This window comes from Anas platyrhynchos, chromosome 26 (genome assembly GCF_047663525.1).
Source record: "Anas platyrhynchos isolate ZD024472 breed Pekin duck chromosome 26, IASCAAS_PekinDuck_T2T, whole genome shotgun sequence".
NCBI classification, from domain to species: domain Eukaryota; kingdom Metazoa; phylum Chordata; class Aves; order Anseriformes; family Anatidae; genus Anas; species Anas platyrhynchos.
The window spans coordinates 868,889-888,085 of record NC_092612.1 but is presented as its reverse complement, the minus strand read 5'-3'; the positions used below and the strand labels follow the sequence as shown (position 1 = coordinate 888,085).

At 56.5% G+C, this 19,197-nt stretch overlaps 2 protein-coding genes and 1 non-coding gene across 34 annotated transcripts; all 3 read right to left on the bottom strand.

Annotated features, from left to right (window-relative positions):
• Window positions 1-3,648: 3,648 nt before the first annotated feature.
• Window positions 3,649-7,851, bottom strand: LOC139999510 (uncharacterized). Its single transcript, XM_072027936.1, has 2 exons — window positions 5,961-7,851; window positions 3,649-5,645 (listed from the first exon to the last, which is right to left on the bottom strand). The coding sequence occupies exons 1-2, from the start codon at window positions 6,756-6,758 to the stop codon at window positions 4,131-4,133; spliced, it is 2,313 nt and encodes a 770-aa protein (XP_071884037.1). The 5' UTR covers window positions 6,759-7,851; the 3' UTR covers window positions 3,649-4,130.
• Window positions 7,852-7,962: 111 nt separating this feature from the next.
• LOC119713830 (Fc receptor-like protein 4) lies at window positions 7,963-18,982 on the bottom strand. 32 transcript variants are annotated; one of them, XM_038167978.2, is made up of 11 exons: window positions 18,334-18,400; window positions 14,050-16,183; window positions 13,706-13,929; window positions 12,224-12,992; window positions 12,047-12,156; window positions 11,495-11,569; window positions 10,890-11,147; window positions 10,101-10,370; window positions 9,428-9,712; window positions 8,748-9,017; window positions 7,963-8,287 (listed from the first exon to the last, which is right to left on the bottom strand). In XM_038167978.2, the coding sequence occupies exons 5-11, from the start codon at window positions 12,075-12,077 to the stop codon at window positions 8,160-8,162; spliced, it is 1,317 nt and encodes a 438-aa protein (XP_038023906.2). In that variant the 5' UTR covers window positions 12,078-12,156; window positions 12,224-12,992; window positions 13,706-13,929; window positions 14,050-16,183; window positions 18,334-18,400; the 3' UTR covers window positions 7,963-8,159. The 32 variants fall into 32 exon arrangements, with proteins under 32 accessions (XP_038023906.2, XP_038023909.2, XP_071884052.1 ...); XM_038167981.2 differs by having other exon boundaries at window positions 11,495-11,515; XM_072027951.1 differs by having other exon boundaries at window positions 12,047-12,138.
• Window positions 14,058-14,131, bottom strand: TRNAR-UCU (transfer RNA arginine (anticodon UCU)). The gene has a single exon. It is a non-coding gene; the product is annotated as a tRNA-Arg (tRNA).
• Window positions 18,983-19,197: the final 215 nt, after the last annotated feature.

Genomic DNA, 19,197 nt, shown 5'->3' with positions numbered 1-19,197 from the left:
CTGGTCCTTCACCGGCACCACCGGAGCCCAGGCGATGCCCCCTTGGGGCAAACCCTGCCCCGCCAGACCCAGAAAGGCTGGAATTCCCCCCAAAAATGGGGAACAAACTGCTCCTGCTCCAGAGGCACCCGTGAGCCACGGACGCCCCCCGGTGCGTTTAATCCCCCGTCTGCCAGAAGCAGCCCGGAGGTTTGGGAAGCTCTGCCCACGCCATCCCGGAGCTGTGCCAAAAAAAAAAATCACAAAACAAACCAAAAAAGTCCCCCCTGCGCCTCGGGGTGCAGATGGGAGCGGGGAGGGCGCTCGGTTTCCACCCTCGGGTGGCACCCGGACCTTTGCGCCGCGCGCCGGGGAGCGGTGCCAGGAGGTGGCACGCACCTGGGGGCACAAAGCGCGGCCGCTGGGCTCCTCCCGAGGCAGCTCCGGGTGCGAGCCAGGGGCTGTAGGGCAGGGACACCCCCTTCCCAGCTCCTTTTTTGGGTTTTGGGGTGCACAGGAGCCCCGCGGCCATTTGGGCTCCTTGTTTTCCAAGCCCAGCGCCACGCGGAGGCTCCGCAGGCCAGGGGGACCCGGGGCACCAAAACCAGGTCGCTGCCAAGATTTCCAGGGGATTTCTGGATCTGGTGAGCAGGGTGCGGGGAGTCCTCACCTCGGTGGATGCCACGGGGCTGGAATTCGGCTCCAGCTCCGGAGCCCCGCGAGACGCCAGCACCGGGCACGCCTGAGAGCGGCGCTAGGAGGACGCGAGGCTCGGAGAGCGGCGCTGGCAGAGATCCCACACGGCCACCAGCACCGTTTCCAGCAGCCTCCCAGTAAAACCAGTCCCGTTCTGCCCTCAAAAATCCCAGAACCGAGCTGCCAAGCCAGGCAGAGCGTCCCGCAGCAGGAGCAGCCTTACCTCTCGGCCTCAGGACGAAAACCCCGCTGCTGGGCACATCGCCGCGGGCTGCGCCTGCACCGAGCCCCCCCAAAAACCCTCCTCGCTGGCACCCTTCGGAGCGTGGTTTTTGGGCTCCCCCCCCTCCTCGAGCCCCGGCACGAAACAAAGGCAGCGGCCGGCGGAGTGAAGGTTGGGGCGAGGGGGTGAGGAATCCCGGCCGGGAAACATTGTTCGGGTAACAAAGGCGCAGTGTTCGCCCCGCCACCAACACCGAATTCTCGGCCGCCGCCCCCCCCCCCTGTGTGTGTGTGTGTGTGGGGAGGGAATTGGGGGTCCCATCGGGTCCGACCCCGGTGCTGCGGAGCCTGGGGAGGGCACCGAAACCCTAACCCTAACCCTAACCCTAACCCCCTAACCCTAACCCTAACCCTAACCCAAAGCCCCTGCCCGAACCTTGGGGTCAAACCAAACCCCGCTCGCCTCGTGCGGGACATGGGGCAGGGCCGCCCCCCAAGCGTCCCCCCCCTGTCCCTCTGCCACTTATTTCACCCAGGGGTATATTTATAAAGGTATTTTTGAAGGATAAAAACATATATATATAAATTTGAATTTATAGATAAAAAATAGAAATTTGGAGGATTTATTGGGGAGGGTGTTTTCCTGCCCCCCCCCCCCCCCGCAGCTGCTGCTGGAGGTGCCTCCGGGGACCTGCTGGTAAAAAATAAATGAAAAGGGGGGGCTGCTGAGGGGAAGGGGCTTCGCCTAGGAGCAAGGGGAAAGCCCCCGGGGGGGCTTCACGGCACGGAGAACGTGGAGGGGGCAGCAGAGCACGAAGAGCTCGGACTTGGCAGCGGTGTCGGTGGGGGGGTCCATGAGCAGCGCCCCCGGGACCCCCCAAATAGCGCCCGAGGAGCACAGTGGGAGACCCCCGAGGGCAAACCCAGCACCGCTCCCCCCCCCCCCCCCCAGCCCCAGGTACCCCCCTGGTTCCAGCAGCCGCTGTGCTCCCAGCCCCGAGCCCCCCTTTTCCCTGCAGGCTGCCCCGAGCCCCCCCAGCGGTCCCTCACAGCGCCCCCGAGCCCCCCCCCCCGGACCCCTGCAGACCCCCCTGGGCTCCCCCTCCAGGAGCCTCCTCGACTCCAGAACCCCCCTCCCTTGCCACCCAGTGCCCCCCTCCAGTGCCCCCCCCACCTCCCAGACCCCCCAGTGCCCCCCTCCACAGTTCTCCCCCACCCCCAGACCCCCCAAAACCCCCTCCCCAGCCCCCCAGCCCCCCCAGTGCCTCCCTCCATGGCCCTTCCCCACCCCCCAAAGCCCCCTCCCCAGCCCCCCAGCCCCCTCATTGCCCCCCCCCAGTGCCCCCTCTTGCAACCAGACCCCCCAGTGCCCCCCCCCATGGCCCTCCCCTGTCCCCCAGCCCCCTCAGTGCCCCCCTCCATTGCCCCCCCTTGCACCCAGACCCCCCAATCCCCCCTCCCCCACCACCCCCACCCCCCAACACCCCCACTCAGTGCCCCCCCACCCCCCAACCCCCCCCCAGACCCCCCCAGACCCCCCCGTGCCCCCCCCCCCAGGCGCCCCCCAGCGGGCAGCGGGGGCACCGCGCAGCCCCCAGGCCGCCCCGGAAACCGGAAGTCGCTGCCGTCGCCCGCACCCCACGGAACGCTGGGAAATGTAGTTCCCGCCCCTCCCCGCCATTTTCCACCCCCCCCGCGCATGCGCAGAGCGCGCCCACTGCGTGGCGCCTTTGCGCGGGCTTCGGCCTCGGCCCGCGCTGACAGAAATGTCCCCAAAACGCCGCGTTTTGTCACAATAAAGCTAATAAATAGTAATAAAAGGGCACACGCAGCCCTGCCCCGCTGCCTGGGGGAGCCTGGCAGTAACGGGAGGAGTGGTGGCTGCAGCCTTGGCCCGCGCTGACTGAAATGTCCCCAAAACACCACGTTTTGTCACAATAAAGCTAAAAAAGAATAATAAAAGGGCACAAAGTGTCTCTGGGTGTTATATATGGTAACGGAGAGAAGCGGACCTGTGCACACAACTGCCCCTTGCTGGTCAGCAGCGGCTCGTTATGGGGAATCATACGGCCTTAGGAACAAAGGCTGTCCTGGTCACCTCACAGCTCATTCTCCTCATTAATGATCGGACAGTTAATGAGCCTGAAATATGGGACCAAACTGAGGTCAAGGTGTGGGACTCTGCAACTAAAAATGACAAGGTTGCAGTGGGATTGCTGCTACAGCCATCAAAGGCTTTTGCTGTTATGCCCCCTGTTGACCTGAATGTGCCTTGAGACCCAGGCCCTATTGGGGCACTTTTTGGAGTTAGGGTTAGGGTTAGGGTTGGGGTTAGGGTTAGGGTTGGGTTAGGGTTAGGGTTAGGGTTAGGGTTAGGGTTAGGGTTAGGGTTAGGGTTAGGGTTAGGGTTAGGGTTAGGGTTGGGTTAGGGTTAGGGTTAGGGTTAGGGTTAGGGTTAGGGTTAGGGTTAGGGTTAGGGTTGGGTTAGGGTTAGGGTTAGGTTTATGATTAGGGTTAGGGTTAGGGTTAGGGTTGGTTAGAGTTAGGGTTAGGGTTGGGTTAGGGTTAGGGTTACGGTTAGGGTTAGGGTTAGGGTTAGGGTTAGGGTTGGGTTAGGGTTAGGGTTAGGGTTAGGGTTAGGGTTAGGGTTAGGGTTAGGGTTAGGGTTAGGGTTAGGGTTAGGGTTAGGGTTAGGGTTGTGGTAGGGCCTTGAAAAGGAGATGGATATTACTTTTCTTCAATCCGGGATGAACGGGATACATAAGGCCCAAAGACCGAGTTGCTTGACAACTTAAAGCGAGACATATCGTTCAAAAGGAATTGAAAATGGAGACTTATTTGTGGTCAAGAAAAGGAATGGAATACGGAGACTGTTAAGTCATGGAACTTAAAGGATTGTTTGTTACCTTTTCTGATTTTACATATGTTTAGGTGTACTCGGGTTTAGTATGTAAAGCAATGTTCTGTATATTTAGAATGTTTGATGTTTGTGTGTGCGTGTTGGTGGAGCGTAGACTCCCCACACACCCAGCGCTGTTTACTTGCCTTTTCTACCTTTTAGAAATATTTGTTTTATAAATATCACAAAATTCAGATTGAGTTGAGACTTCATTTATAACACTGGCCAACCTGTTCCAGCGTGCAGTGACCTGCAGGGCCAAGAAGTCCTTCTCCATTTCTATAAACCTTCTGGAGAAGAATCACCTAGGCCAGGCTGATTATCGTTGACAGTTTTATTGACTTTTGGTGTCATCGGCACCCTGATCTTTCTCCTCCTCCATCATGAGTGAGAGACAGAAGGGGTCGCTGGAATCATCGTTTCCTTCCCTGGAGGTTTCTTTGTCCTCTTTTAGCACGTCACGCAGCTCCTTCAGGAAGGCTTCTGCAACGGCCCACTTATCCATCATATCGGGACAGATTTCTTTGTCCAGATCATCCCTGGCTTCCCCACTGCTGCTGCTGTCAGTGGAGCTCTCCCCCTCATCGGTGTCCAGAAGCACATCCCTCAGCTCTGGCGGCTCTGGTGTCAAGCTCAGCTCGTCGAAAACTTCTTGCACCAAATTGGAGGGGACGAAGCCTCTACTGCCGTCTGTCCGCTCTCCTATATACCAGCCGTCCTCATCCATGTCCCCAATGACATAAACAAACTGCCCCGCCGTGAGGTGAAGCTCTAGCTCCGGATGCTCGTTGGGACTATCAGCAGGGTCATAGCTGTAGAGAGCTAGGAATTTCCGAATCCTTTGTGGTCCTCGTTCCAACAAAGCCCGCAGGTCGAAGGGCTGCTGCCAAGTTTCCGCTTCTTGGCTCTCTTCTGCAATGTCCTCTTCTGCAGGCAGGCAGGGCCCTGGGCTGTCCTCTGCCGCTTGGGACTGGGAGGTGGCTGGGTGGGTAGGCGATGGCTGTGGCAGAGGGGTGGTGGCAGGGCTGGATTCCTCACTTTGCAGCCGCTGCAGCTCCTCAGCGAGCAGCTCGAGTTGTTGGGTTTGATGGTGGCACCGATCTTCCAGGTCGGCCACCTGGGCTCGTAACATTTGCGAGGCTTCCTCGTGCTGCCTCTTGCCTTCTTCCTGAGCCCTCTGCAAGCTCTCGAGCTCCTGTTCTTTCTTCTGGAGCTCCAGCTGTGTCTCCAGGTGTTTTTTCTCCAGCTGTGGCCCTCTGTCTGCAATTTCCTTGAGCCCTTTCAGCTGGCACTCGGCCTCTTGCAGCTGGGCCTGAAGCTCGCTGACCTGTCGCAGGGCCAAGTTTTGCTCTTCTTCCATTTGCTCCACCTGCTTCTTCAGGTCAGCATTTTCAGCTTGGACTCCCATCGCTGCGTCCAGCTGCCTTCGGAGGCGAGAATTTTCTTCCTCCAGTCGCTTTTTTTCCTCGCTCAGCTGCGTGAGCTGGGCAAGCAGCACCTCCTCGCTTGGGCTGGGGGCACTCTCACAGGGTGGCGGTGCCTCAGCGGAGCTTTGGCTGGGTGGAGGCCCTGGAGTCTTGCTGTCCTGCTGGATGGTCTTCATCAGGGCTCTGCATTTCTCCTCCAGCTGCTCGGTCAGCACCACCAGTTTTTCTTTGGCTTCCTGGAGCATCTGCAGCTCCCGGCACTCTTCCTCGGTGCTTGCCTCTCTCAGGAGGCGTTTCTTTGCCTCCAGGGCCTGGCGTTGCTTCTCCAGGCCGCTCATGGCTCGCTGGAGGCGGTCGTGCTGCTCCAGCATCCACTCGAGCGTGCATGGCAGCACCTTGTCTTCGTCGGAAGGTTCTGGAACCTGCAATCACCAAATCAGAGAAAGGGTTGGGTTGGAAGGGAGCTCAGCGCCCACCTCATTCCAGCCCCTGCCAGGTTTGGGGCCCCCCCCTAGCCTGCGCCAGGGCCTCGCCGCCCTCCCGGGGGAGGATTTCTTCCTTATACCTGACCCAAACGTGCCCTCCTCTGCCTCAGGCCGTTACTCTGAGCCCCCCACTGCCCTCCCTGACAGAATCTCTCCCCAGCTTTCCTGTAGCCCCCTCTAGGGACCTCAGGCCACCCCCCGAGGTCTCCCTGGAGCCTTCTCCCCCCCAGCTTCCTCAGCCTGGCTCCTCACCTGGACCTGAGCGTCCTTCACAGGACGGCTGCTGCCCTTTTCGGAGCCCCAGCTTTCCTTGGCTCCCTTCTGCGGTGCGTCCCGGGCAGGCTGAGCCCGTGTCGGCGTCTTTGGCTCTGCCTTGCCCAAGGGCCCTTCTTGATCTTCTTGGCCCTTTGTTCCCTGGCTGTCTTCTTGCTCGTCCTCGAAGCCCGCCACGATGAACTTGATGAAAAGCTTCTTCTCCAGCTCCAGCTCATGCTGGAGCTGGCGGATGCGGGCGGGCTGGTCCCCATGCGTCTCCCAGCGCAGTTCCTTGAGGACAGCCTGGAGCTTGGCGCGGGCCGCAGTGCTGCTCCTGCAGGGAGTCCGCAGCTCGTCGGCCAGCTGCCGCTGCAGCTCCCGCGCTTGGTGCGTGGTCGCGTCGAGCTCCTTCTGCAGCGGCTCCTGCGCCGCCTGCAGCTCGGCCGCTTTCCACCGCAGTATCTGCCGGGTCTCGGTGGCGCGTTGCTGCCGCTGCTGCTCCTGCAGCCGCTGCGCGTCGAGGGCCTGCTGCCTCTCCCACTCGCACTGCAGCTGCTGCACCAGCAGCTGCCGCTCCCTCTCCTCCGCCTCCTTCATTTTGGAAATCTCGGCGGCGAAATGGCGCCGCAGCTCCTGGTTGTGGAGGCGCTCGGCCTCCAGTTTGGCACGCAGTGCCTGCAGCTCCAGCCTGCGCTCCTTCTGCTGCGCGGGGCTGCCATTGGGCTGCGCCGGGCCCCGTCGGGGTGCGGGGCGGCTGGGGGCCATCGGTCCCCTTCCTGCGATGTCCCGCACCATGGCCACGGGGACAGGAAGAATTGGGTGGACTCTGACTGATTTGGCCACTGACCGTCGGTCACCTTCACTGGGTCTGCGAGGGCCGGCAGCCCCTGACCCTATAGCGTCTACTGCCAGTTGCACCAGTCGCACCAGTGCACAGACAGCGTCTGCTACTGGCAATGGGGGCCGAGCGCCTGGAATTTATAGGGTGCGCGGCGTGACCTCACAATGGGGGGGGCGGGGCAGCATGCCCTTATATGGAGTTGGTGGGTGCCTTATATGGGCAGCATGACCTTATATGGAGCTGGGCGGTATGCCTTATATGGGCAGCATGACCTTATATGGAGTTGGGTGGTGTGCATTATATGGGCACATGACCTTATATGGAGTTGGGCGGTGTGCATTATATGGGCACATGGCCTCAAATGGAGTTGGGCCCAACTGGTTTAGGGTTAGTGTTAGGTCTAGGGTTAGGGCCAGGGTTAGGATTAGCTCTGCGTGTTATTTTAGCGCCGCGGTTTAGGATTAGTGTCATTGGTTGTTTGGGGATTAGGGTTAGAGTTACAATAGGGTTAGGTTTAGGAGTAGTTTTAGGGTTAGAGCCACCGTCAGAGTTAGATACCGGTCAGGGTTGGGTTTAGGGTTAGAGTTGGGTTTAGGGATTAGGTTAGCTTTAGGGTCAGGTTTGCGTTTAGGGTTATGGTCCTTAGGGTGAGGGTGCGCGTTTTGGTTAGGTTTAGGGCTATGATTAGGGTTAGGGTTGGTTTACATTGATCATTACAGACATGGATACGCTTAGGGTTCTTTCGAAAGAGAGAAGGTGCAGAGTCCTGTGTCCTGTGGGGTTGCATGAAGGCTCCCCAGGGGAGTTGAGGTGTACCCAAAGGCTTCTGTTGGGAGCACTTTTTGATGAGCGAAAGTTGCACCGTACCTGTTGGCTAGGGTCCTACTTTGCGTTCGTCCCGGTGTTCCCGTTAGGGTTACTTGTAGGGTTGCTTGGAAAGGGACAAGTCGCAGAGTGCTGCTGTGTGTGGGGTTGCATCAGGGCTCCCAGATCGAGTTCATTTCTCCTCTGCCCCCTGCCCCACTCCCCCCTGCCCAAAAAGCACAGAGCAAACACTCCCCTGGGCGATGCGATGTGTGTGAGCAGCAATTGCACACTCGTGTATACACGTGCACACGGGGCACGCTCCACCAGCAGCCACACAGGCAAGCACAAATCTCCACGCTCAGAAGTGCTTTATTGGGCAGCACGTGCAGGAAACCAGAAGCACCTCTGTCAATACACATTGAGAAGGGCCGTGGGGACGCTCGTTTGCCCAATTTCCATGGTGCCCTTGTGGGTTGGAGGTGCCCCACAAGGATTCTTTCCTGGTGTGCATCCCATACGTATGCAGGTGGTCTCGTGGGGGGTCCCACTCACTGCTTCGCTCCTTTTGGGTCTTTGCTCATGAGGACGTGGACAGCAAGCAGCCCGGACAGCAGGGACCCCAAGGCTGCCAGCAGCAGCGGTGCTCTGATATGGCAGTAGAAGAGCGAGGAGACACCTGGGAAACAAACACCCCCTGAGGACTCGGGGAAACTTGGAAACACCACGTGGGCCTGATGCTGGAATTCGTGGACTTTGGAGAATTACCCAGCCAAAAACGGGGAGCCTCCGTTAGCCGTGCTACGGCACTAAGCCCTCAGCTCTAACACCAGCACCACAAATACTCAGATCTCAATCTGGACCTCAGCCAGTCCTGTGCGCCCAATGCAAGGACTAACGGAAAAAAGCCATTAGGTGACATCAGCACTGCTAGATGTCAATTAAACCATCTTCTTTTTCATATGGAGAGGACCAGCACGTGGCTGGGAGACTTTTGGGGGGCTGAGCCACTCGCTGGCCCCGTGCTGGTCCTGTTCTGCGCAGCCCAGCTCCTTGGCCTTACAGCTGGGGCTGGGACCAGCTCTGAGACCCAGTCCTGGGTCTCCTCCTCCCAGCAATGTCCCCTTGATGCCACTCACCCACAACCGTGACCCGCAGCCGCGGGCTCTGGGCTGGGACACCCCCGTTGGAGGCCACGCAGTAATAGTGCCCATCGTCGTCTCGCTGGGCTGACGGGATCTCGTAACGGGTGCCCCTTCCCAAAACCTCTGCGGAGCCCTCTCGGTGCCAGGAAAAGGAGATGGATCCCGTGCCTGCAGCCACCGAGCAGCTCAGCACCAGGCGCTGCCCCTCCATCACCTGCCCCTCGTGGGGCTGCACGTCCAGGGACACCCCTGAGATGGGGACTCCTACGAGATGGGGGGGAGAGAGGAAACATACTGGTTTCCAGTATAGACGTTCCCAATGAAACTGGGCATTTTTTTTTATTTTATTTTTTTTTTTCCCAAACAGTGAATGACTGGGAATGCTGGGTGATGAGAGATGAGACAGGATGGAGACATAGAATGAGAGAGAACAGAATTCATACCCAAAGGGAAACCGAAACACCAAAAACAAAACCCCGAAACCACACCGTGCCGGCAGCAGGACCAGTGGACGGCTGAGCGTGTAGCTGCAGGCATGGGAAATTTGGGGTTTTGTAAAGTGGCGTGGCTTTGTGCCAAACCCCACAGCCTCCACACGTCTCTGGGAGACCCCCTCAGGGGCTGCCCTTCCCTGCCTGCACCCCCCACCGGTCCCCAGCACCCCAAAAACTCACTTCTGACAGCAATGGGGACCTGGGCGCTCTGCTTCCAAATGCTGGAGTTCTCCGCCCGCACCTCACAGGAGTAGGAGCCCGTGTCCGCCAGCCCCACCATCGGCACGTGGTACTTGGAGGAGGTTTTGGGGCCTTGAAGGACCGTGCCGTTTCGGTAGAAGAGGTACCAGAGGATGCTGCGGGGGCTGTGGGGGCTGAGGTGCGTGACACAGCTCAGGTTGAGGGGGCTTCCCTCAAGGGTCTCCGCTGAGCTGGCCACGCTCAGCACCGGGGAGGAGAAGAGCTCTGGGGAAAGGAAAAAGGGGTTTTGTTCTTTCTTTTGGGTTTTTGTTCTTTCTTTTGAATTGGAATTCTATACAAACCCTCCCGGGAGCTGTCAGGGGGCATCTCCTTGGAGGGAGCTTCTGGGGCTGCCTCGCTGCTCAAGATGCCCGAGGGAAGGGACAGTCACCCCACCCCACCAGAACAAGGCTGCACGGGACCAAGACCCCAATTCGGGTGCAGGGAGCATCCCAGAGCCAGGGTTGGATGTAACCGGCCAGGTCTCTGTGGTTGTGGGCACGGGGTTTGATTTAATTCCTGCACTGGTAGCACGGACCTGGCTCAGCCGTCATACAGAGCTCCACACCCTCTGACTTTTGGGAAGGCCCAAAGACTCCCAGGAATTTCTTACCTCTGATACAAACATGTAACTCTTGAGATTCCCTTTTTATTACCGACAAGAAGGAGTTCATCTGGCCCGTGCAGCGATACCTGCCGCTCTGCTGGGTCTCAGCCCGGGGGATGCAGAGCTGCTTGTCCGAGGCGTAGCGGGTGGTGATGTCTGCTCCGTCCCTAAAATACTGCACTGAAGTCACGCTCCCCGGCTCCCAGCCCCGGCACTGCATGCACAGCAGCTCGCCCTCGAACACCGCGTGAGACGGGACCTGGAGGATCAGCCAATCTGCACGACACCCCAGGAGCAATTGCTGAAGGTCCTGCACCCGGAATGGGTTAGTCCCAAACCTCAATCAGCATGGACCAGGTGCTGAATGCAGTGAGAACAGCCCCGCAAAGGGGGATTTGGGGGTACCGGTGGATGAAAAATTTGAAATCAGCCAGCAAAGTGCACTCACAGCCCAGAAAGCCAAACCTGATGCTGGGCTGAACCGAAAGCAGCGTGGGCAGCAGGGCAGGGAGGGGACGGTGCCCTCTGCTCTGCGCTCCTGAGACCCCCCCTGGAGCACCAGAAGGACACGGAGGAATTCCACGATTCTACAGATTCTATGATATAGAATCCCTACGATTCTATAAAAGAGATGCATCGTGCAGGGATAGGGAGGCCAAAAGTCCCCAAACCCCAGCTCGTGGTGCCCCAACACCAACACCACCGCCTTCCTTATGCTTAGGGGATCTCCGTTTGTCCCAGAGCGAAGCCGTGGAGCACGGGCGAGCAGAGCTCAGCCCGGGTCACGTCACTCACCGTAGGAGACGATCAAGGTGATGGGGTTGCTGGCCACGGAGCCGGGGCTCTGGCACTTGTATGTGCCCGTCTGTTTCTGCCTGGCGTTTGTGATCCTGTACGTGTCCGTGTCCGTGCGCGCCAGGATCTTGTCGTTGTGGTACCAGGTTGTGGGCTGCTGCCCCGAGGGCTGGGAGCCCCGGCACCGCAGGGTAACGCTCTCTCCTCGAAATATCGTGCTCCAGGGGGGGTCCGTGGTTAGCAGAGCCGTCTCCGTGGCTGTGAAGGGTCCAGGCAGGAGGGGAGGTGAGGGCAGGACAGGGATCAGCACATCGCCGTGTGCGGCAGCGAGCCCCCAGCCCTGAGCACAGGGGTTGGGATGGGGGAAGAAGGCAGGACCCTGCTGCTGATTTAGGGTTTTTAGGGTGTTGGTGGGGTTTTGGGGGGCTTTGTCTTTCAGAGGGTCGGCTGAGCTGGTGGCTGGTGCTGCCCTCAAGACAGGCAGCATGGGGAGGCACAGCAAAGCCGTGCCGTGCCCTGTGGCCATGCGAGGGGACGTCCCTGCCACCTCGTTCAGCAAGAACCCGTGGGCTCTCACCAAAAACCTGCCAGCAAATAGGACTCACCAGCAAGGCCGAGGACTTGAGCTGAAAGGAGGAAAAGAAGGGGTGAGCACCACCGGGAAGCATCTGCCAGGCGTTCTGCAGTACAGAGAGGAGTGAGCCTGCCCTTGGACGTCCTAAAACCCATCCTAAAAGAAAAGTCTTGGCAAGATCTGCCAGGTCACCGAGACGCCCACCAGCACCTCCAAATCACCCCATGGTTTGGTATCCCCAGCCCCACCATGCTGATGCCCACCAGCCTTGCTGGGACCCTCGTTTCCCTCTTCCCCAGCAACAAGGCCACCCCAAAAAGGAAGCCCTAAACCTATGTCGTGACAGGGGCAACCACTGCTCCATCCAAATCTCCTCCACCTGGCAGGAGAAACAAAAATCTTCCCTTACCCAGGCAAAGTGACCCCCCCCAGACATGCCCCAAAGGGGTGTGAGGGGCACCCAGCGGAACCTGTGCCGGAGATGGGGGTCACCTTTGCCCTTGCTGGTGCTCACTGGGTCCCTGTGGCTTTTTGGGGACACACGTCCACGCCAGCAGCCCCCAGCCCCTGCGGTCGCACTCACCCAGGAGGAGCAGGGCTCTGCTCCCCCCCATCCCAGACTGGGGGTCCAGAGCTTGGCGACTTCCCCCTTGCAGAGGGCAACCCTGATGTCCCCTGCGTGGAGATGCTTTTCTGAGAAAAAAGGAAGGAAATAGCACTTGGTTTTATTACACTTATGCAAAGAACCAACCCCACTCACCGGAAATCTTTGTGTTGTTATAATGTCCAGTCCTTAATGACATTTATTTTTTTCCTCCACACCTCATTTAATACCAGATTCAGGGCTCACCCTGAAACCACAGCCTCATCCAGCCCTTGCTTCGTGCAGCCCCTCTGAGATGCCTCCTCTGCTCCCTAGGGAGACTCCAGTCCTCCTGGGTGACCGTCTGCATTTTTTTTGTTGTTTTTCGTTTCTTTCTTTGTTTGCCCGTTTCTTTATTTCTTTTTCCCCCAGAGCAAATAAGCTGCAATGGATCCTCTTCACATACGGCTTTTTGCTTCACTCCTTCCCCAGTGTCTTGGGGTCCATCCATCACCCAGTGGCAGGATTCTCAAGCTCTTCTGAGGTTGTATTTGCAATTTCTTTGACCCTTTCTCTGTGCTGGAGGTCAGACACCAATGGGCAAGAAACAGGCAGGTTTCTGCTGCTTGCCCCCTGGATGGATCATGTTGAATGGGTTGTGAGAGGCACGGGACAGTTTTGGGACCCATGGTACCACTCAGCTTCTTGTGGAAGCCCCATTTCAGCACAGCTGCCCCAAAATGTGTGAGAGCAAGGTGCAGACCAAGCTAGCCCTGCAGTCTTTGCCTGGATTTTATGATTTTATCATTTGAGCACCATTGGCTGTGGGACACACAGACTCAACACACAACCCAAAGCACCAACACAACAATTTGAAGCTCATCTTCATTAATGAAGCCACGAGACAAGGTGTGATGCAGGGAGCCCCTCAGCACCTCCCGGAGCCCTGCAGAGGACAGACACAGAAGGCCAGACAACAAAATAAAAGCTAATTCTGATTTTTGGCTGGCACGAGGTGATCTGTAGAGGTCCCTTCCAACCCAACCATTCTATGGTTCCTCCTTCAACCTTCAGCACGTTGTCACCACAAAAAAAATGCTGCGGTAGCCTGGAAAAGTCCGCTGGCAGCCCCCGTTGAAACCCAGTCAACTACGAACCCCAGCCACAACCACACGCAGCTCCCCGTTTTCTTTCTCAATGCTTATAGCAATTCTTTATTCATTATTTATTTACGTGAGATTACACACTCACGGCTTCGAACACCCGTGAAAGAAGAAGTCAATTTGCTATGTAGGATGATAAATTTCCATGGGGCTATGGAGGTGGCTGCCAGTAAACACAAATTTGTATAAGAATATGAAAGTCAAGAGCACTTCCAAGGGATTTCCATGAGGTGGGAACTCAGAGCACGGCCCTACGTTTTTGTTGACCTACATTTGAAACAAATGACCGTGTCTACCAAAGGAAGTCTCAACGCGAGGCTCTAAACCGCTTCCTGACCACCCGATTTCTACGGGAAAGCCCAGTAGTTTTCTCAACAAGGCATCAAAGACAGGGCCCATGAGCAGTTTGGGGGGAAAAAAGCGGGGTAAAAACATCAAGGCATTGAGGAACTACCAAAAGGAATGAGGAAAGGGGAATATGGGGCAAGAAACACACCTTAGATGGGGGGTGCCTGTACACCAGTGCTCCTAGCACGGGGAATAAGTAGGAGGAGGAGTGAGGTGGGCTCTGCTCGCTGACATCCAACGATACGATGAGTTCCTGCGTGACCTGACCTAGGTGCTCCTGCTCTGGCAGGGGGATTGGGCTGGATGATCTTCCAAGGTCCCTTCCAACCCCTACCACTCCATCATTCTGTGCCACACACCCGTTAGGAGCATCTGCAGCGGAGACGGTGCCGTGAAAAGTCATTATCTCCCCTCTCAAGCCTTCAGGGGTGTTATCAACGCGACGGATTGGTATCTATGATGGAACATGCATAAAATAAAAGAGACACCTGCCTGGAGATCATCTCTGCCGGGACTCGAACCCGGAACCTCTGGATTAGAAGTCCAGCGCGCTCGTCCATTGCGCCACAGAGACCTCACCATGAGAGCAGCATCGGCACCAGAACTGAAAAATCCCGCACCCCCCGCATCACCGGGGCGTCTTGGACACCCGCCGCATGGCACCGAGGCGGCACAAAAACCCGGCGCCCAGATCCATCTCCCTTGCAAATCGACATCTCTCAGCATCCCCTCCTTTCCCGGGGACGGGCAATAATTCTGGTTATGATCCATATCTCCCTCAGCAGCAGGGATGCAGCAAAAACCTGGATGGAGGATTTGTATCTGCATCTCTGGCAACCTTTCCGCAGCATCTCTCGCTCAACCGAGGGCAGAGCTAAATCCTGGAGTAGAGTTAATTGCTGCATCTCCCAGCGCATCATCGCAGCCTTCTCATCGCAGAAGCCAAGAGATAAAGATGAAAGAGGATTTAGCTTGTGGCACCGAATGCTGGCAGTAATGAAGAAAGCTCCGTTTGTCATGATGGAAAATGGAGAAACCTGTGGTTTAAGCAGAGAAGTAAAAGAAAAAGCAGCCATCGGATTTTAAGCAAGCTGGCGATCAAGGCTTTAATTTTTCCCTAAGTGTATCTTCCGCTGGAAAAATTTCAGAAGGTGACAAAACAAGAGGAAACATTCTTTTACATCCTTTTACATCCTCCGAGCTACTACACAACTGATCAAACAGCGCACGCGATTCCTTGCTGTGACAACCCACATTCTGCATTTCCAAACTGCGTGATTTCTGGAGTATCATTTACTCCCAAACACACTCTTAATTAGGGAAAAATTGGGCCACGAAGTCATGCGGTGCTACAGAAAAGAGGCACGGCGGTAACCACCTCAGCACGTCCCAGGTGAAACCAAAGCGTTTGTTTTTTCCCATTACTGGAAATGGGAATTACTGGATGTTCTGGGGCTTTGAGAGGGTTTTCAGTTACCTCGATGAGTATTTTTTCAGTTGGCAAAAGGGCAACTGAGGCTCTGAAGGGCAGCAATGCAAAATGTTGGTGGGATAGGTGGGAAATGAGTACCACCGTTTTTCCCTTTTTGCTCCGATTTTCCCTGGAAGAAGCCGAAATCTTGCTCCAAGCATTGGGACGGAAGACAGGGGTTTAACCTCTATCAGACAAAACCCCACCTGCTGCAAGAGATACCCGGTAAATCAATAATCCTTGAAATAAATGACTCTGTAAGCCAACCGCAGTGCCAGTGCGGTGCTGTAACCCCACGTGCACCTTGAGAAAGCATTAAGTCTGCAGGGTGAGTAAAGGCAGAGCTTAAAAAATGCCCGATAATAAATCTTCAACAAAGTAATAACGTGCTGATATCCAGCAGCAAAGAGGAAACAAATCTCACCCAGCCCCGTGGCTGCACCGTGTGTGTTCCTCCTGGGAGGACAGGACACCAACCGACTCTTTTAATGCAGTTTTGGGAGGTTACATCCCCCGAATTGGAGGATGAATGAGGTTCAAAAGCCTTCAGCGCTCAAGGCCACTTTCCACCATCCTTGCATCTTCACCATTTTGGCCAGTCTTTGCCAAGATGCTGCCTGTCCCCTCCGTCACCTCCACATCCAAAAATTTGGAAAGAAGAAACTGGAGCGAGCAGCCCAGAGGCCGGTTACTTTTGGTGCCGGGGGACGCCAATCCCCCTTTCTGTGGGAGATGACAATGAAATTCGGTTTGCTGGGCAGCGTGTTTTGAGACCAGAGCAATTCTCCCATTTAGATACAAAGATGTTTATGGTTATAATGCTGTGTGGTGTTCATAAATGTCCCCAGCACGTAAGGGTTAGGGGAGGCCAAAAGCTGCAGGGGGTCCAAGCAAAGCACAACTCAACCCCCAGCTCATCCCCAGCTGCCTTCCAGCATCAATTTGCTGTAGATGGGAAGCCACAAAGAAAGACGCAAGGGCCCAGGGTGAACCAAGATAATTTCCCACCTGATAAACAGCTGGGAAAAGCCTTTTAGAAGACAAAGCCTCAAGGTTGCCGAAGCACCTCTCACCTGCACAGCGACAGCACCTTCCATCAAAGTGCTCCAGGGCAGCACCGTCAGTGCTGGGAGATTCAAAAATCTCTTTGCACACCTAAGTAAACAGCACAGAAAATCCACTTCACCCCCCGTTATTTTTTTCCAGCCGTATCAGCAATACCCCAGCATGCCCAAAATGCAGCCAGGCACCTGGTGCTTGGTTTGACCCCCACCTCCCCCGTGTCTTCAACCCTCTGCAGTGTCTTTCTGCACAGGACTGGGTCTGGGACCACTTAAAAGGAGTCCATCAGCATTTTGCTCCCTCTGATAATAAAAATCTCATCACAAGACATGGAAAACTTTGCCTTTGGTGCTACAGGCTGGTGTTGGTGGCTGTACTGACACCCGTGGACGTGGCCACAACTCAGCAAGCGGCTGATTTTCCGCAAGCTTAGGGTAAAATTACAGCAGATGCTCTTTAAGGGCAGCTCAACTGTAATCTTTTATGACCAGGATGTGTACAACCATTTGATTTGCATTTTGCAGGAGTTAATCCCAGCAGGAGGTATTTTCACATCCCAGATAAGACAGATGAAACAAGAGGGCACGACCGGCTCCTGTCAGGATGCTGAAGCAACAACCGCCAGGGCGAAACGAAGCACCTGAGCAGCAGAAGACAAGAGCAGATATTTCTGGGGAGCAGCCTGGGTCCCGTCCCCAAAGCAGAGAAGTGAAATTGAGATTGGCTCAAACGAGAGCCCAAGTAAAGATACCTACAGACTAGTCTTGTGCTTGCCATTGTGAAAATCATCGTGGCACTGAGATTCTAATGGCACACAGCAAAAACTGAGCACAGACACAGACTAAAACCCACCAAGGTAGTAATAGGAAAAGCAGATCCTAGCAGAACCCCCAAATCCAATACCCTTTGCCTAAGGAGCACCTAATTCAAATCTGTGGCTCTCCAGTCCCCCTTTGAGCCTATTTTTCAGATGGAGCAGAGCAAAGTGGCCAAGACCAGATACAGGCAACTGCAAGAATTACCTGGGTGCCCCTCATCGTGCCACCACCCACAGCAGCGCATCCTCAACAGGGATCCTGGACGTGCAGCCAAGAGAAACTTGGAGCAACGCAGGTGCCCAGCACGAGCAGATTTCACCCAGCACATCCTCAGCTGAGATCCCCAAAATGTCTGCAGGAGGGAGGGCCCTTGGGTGTCCAAGACAGAGTGTACTCCCGCAGGGTAAGCGCTGCCCCCTGTCTTGCACCACCAAATTGTTTGGCCCCAGCTCTGCTCTGTTGCCAAGTTGGCTGGGGCTGGAGGTTTCACTGAGCCTCCTTTTTGGTCACCTACTCCACCAGCTGTCCTAGGACAATGAGGTCTGGTTGGCGCCCCATCCCTACTGGCTTGGCATAGCTGTGAAAAGTGAATTTTCGTTCTCTCTTGGGCACCGGGAATGAAGCAAATGCTGCACTTGGGAGCGAAGCCACCCAGAAAGCAGCAAGCAGCCTGTGCAGAGCTCAGCAGCTGCTGGAGATGCTCCCCCATGTGAGCAGCAGGAGATCAAGGCAGGCAACAAAAAGTTTCCTCCCATGGCCTGGTGCTGCGCAGTTGGTGGCACCGCAAGCCTGCAAGCGGAGGAGCTGGGAACTTCCAGACCTCAGCACTGGAAACACAAACAGCAAGGATAAAATCCTTCCTTTTGCCTCCCTCAAAGGACTTTCCATGCGCAAATCCCACCAGCAGGATGCTGCTCCTGAGAAATCTCTGCCCCGCAGTCTGCAGTACCAACACTTTGTTCCGAAGCACCTAGAAGGAAAAACCAGTCTCTCTGTCCCATTCGTTACAGAAAAAAAGGGGATCAGCAAGCTCTGCATACCACCAGCACCTCCACACCAAGAAAACTTCCAGCTGCGGTGGAGATCAATGCCTCCAGGAGGACCCGGTCGTGCCCCATGCCTATGTCCAGGGCCCATTTTATAAGCACCACGCTATTTGTACTTGACCAAACCAAATTTTCCCCCCTAAAACGACTCCTTCGGCAGCACATCGCCATCCTCCTGTAGCACGGCGAGGGTCGTGCCTCAGTTTCTCCTGAGAGCTGGCTGCGCCGGGATGGCGTGGGGACAACCCCCCGCGACCCCCAAACTCCCAGAGGGGGGGGGGGGGGGAGCACGGCGGGGGCCACCCCCCGGGCTCCGAAACAGCCCCAGGACTTCCCAAACCTTGCCCATGGCTTACCCAGGCCCTTGCCCATCACTTACCAGCCCAGCCCGCGGCTCCCCGGCTCTGTGCTGCCCCCAGCTCGCTGCTTTGCCTTCGTCCCTCTGCAGCCCCCTCCCCATCTCCGGCCGTGCTCCGAGTCCCGTCCCCCCCCTCCCCGTTTCTCCGCGGGGACCCCCAGCGCTCCCCAAGCCCCGGCCCCATCCCTTTTCTTTCAGCCTTCAACTTTTGCCACGTTGCACTCCCCGCTTTTCTTTCTTTTTTTTTTTTTTTTCTTTATTTTTTTTTTCTCCGCTTTTCTGCCTTTTCCTCCGTTTTTCTGCCTTTTTTTTCCTCCGCTTTTCTGCCCTTTTCTTCGCTTTTCTGCCCCTTTCTCCGCTTTTCTGCCCTTTTCTCCGCTCTTCTGCCTTTTTTCTCCGCTCTTTTGCCTTTTTTCTCAGCTTTTCTGCCTTTTTTCTCCGCTTTTTTGCCCTTTTCTCCGCTTTTCTCCCTTTTTTCTCCGCTTTTCTGCCCTTTTCTCCGCTTTTCTGCCTTTTCTTTTCGCTTTTCTGCCTTTTTCTCCGCTTTTCTGCCTTTTTCTCCGCCGCCCGAGCCCGGTTTTCCGGCCGCCCCCTTTCCCCCCTGTCCCTTTGTCCCCTCTCCGCCTGCCTCTTTCCGCCTGGGCGGGTGGCCCCCGGCGGCCCGGAGTTTCCATGGGGATGGAGGCGGCCTCCGGGGCTCTCCGGTTGCAGGAAAAAAAAGCACAAAGAGAGGGGGGGGGGCAGTGTAAGGATGGGGGGGTAGCGAGGGGGACCCGGCAGAAGGGGCCGGTGGAGGAGCGGCCGCAGCCGGGTGGGCGCAAAGAGCATCACTGCCCGGCTTTTGGCTTAAATTCACGCTTTTGGCATTGTTCTTTTTTCTTTCCC

Bases quoted from the DNA above. Each gene is read 5' to 3' on its own strand.
- LOC139999510 (XM_072027936.1), bottom strand. From the start codon at position 6,758: ATGGTGCGGGACATCGCAGGAAGGGGACCGATGGCCCCCAGCCGCCCC. The intron at 5,646-5,960 runs GTGAGGAGCCAG...TGGTGATTGCAG, and splicing joins TGAAGGACGCTCAGGTCCAG to GTTCCAGAACCTTCCGACGA.
- LOC119713830 (XM_072027941.1), bottom strand. From the start codon at position 13,960: ATGACTTTTCACGGCACCGTCTCCGCTGCAGATGCTCCTAACGGGTGT. The intron at 9,713-10,100 runs GTAAGAAATTCC...TCCTTTCCCCAG, and splicing joins GTTACATGTTTGTATCAGAG to AGCTCTTCTCCTCCCCGGTG. The intron at 8,288-8,747 runs GTGAGTGGCATC...TTTGTTTCCCAG, and splicing joins GCTGCGGGTCACGGTTGTGG to GTGTCTCCTCGCTCTTCTAC.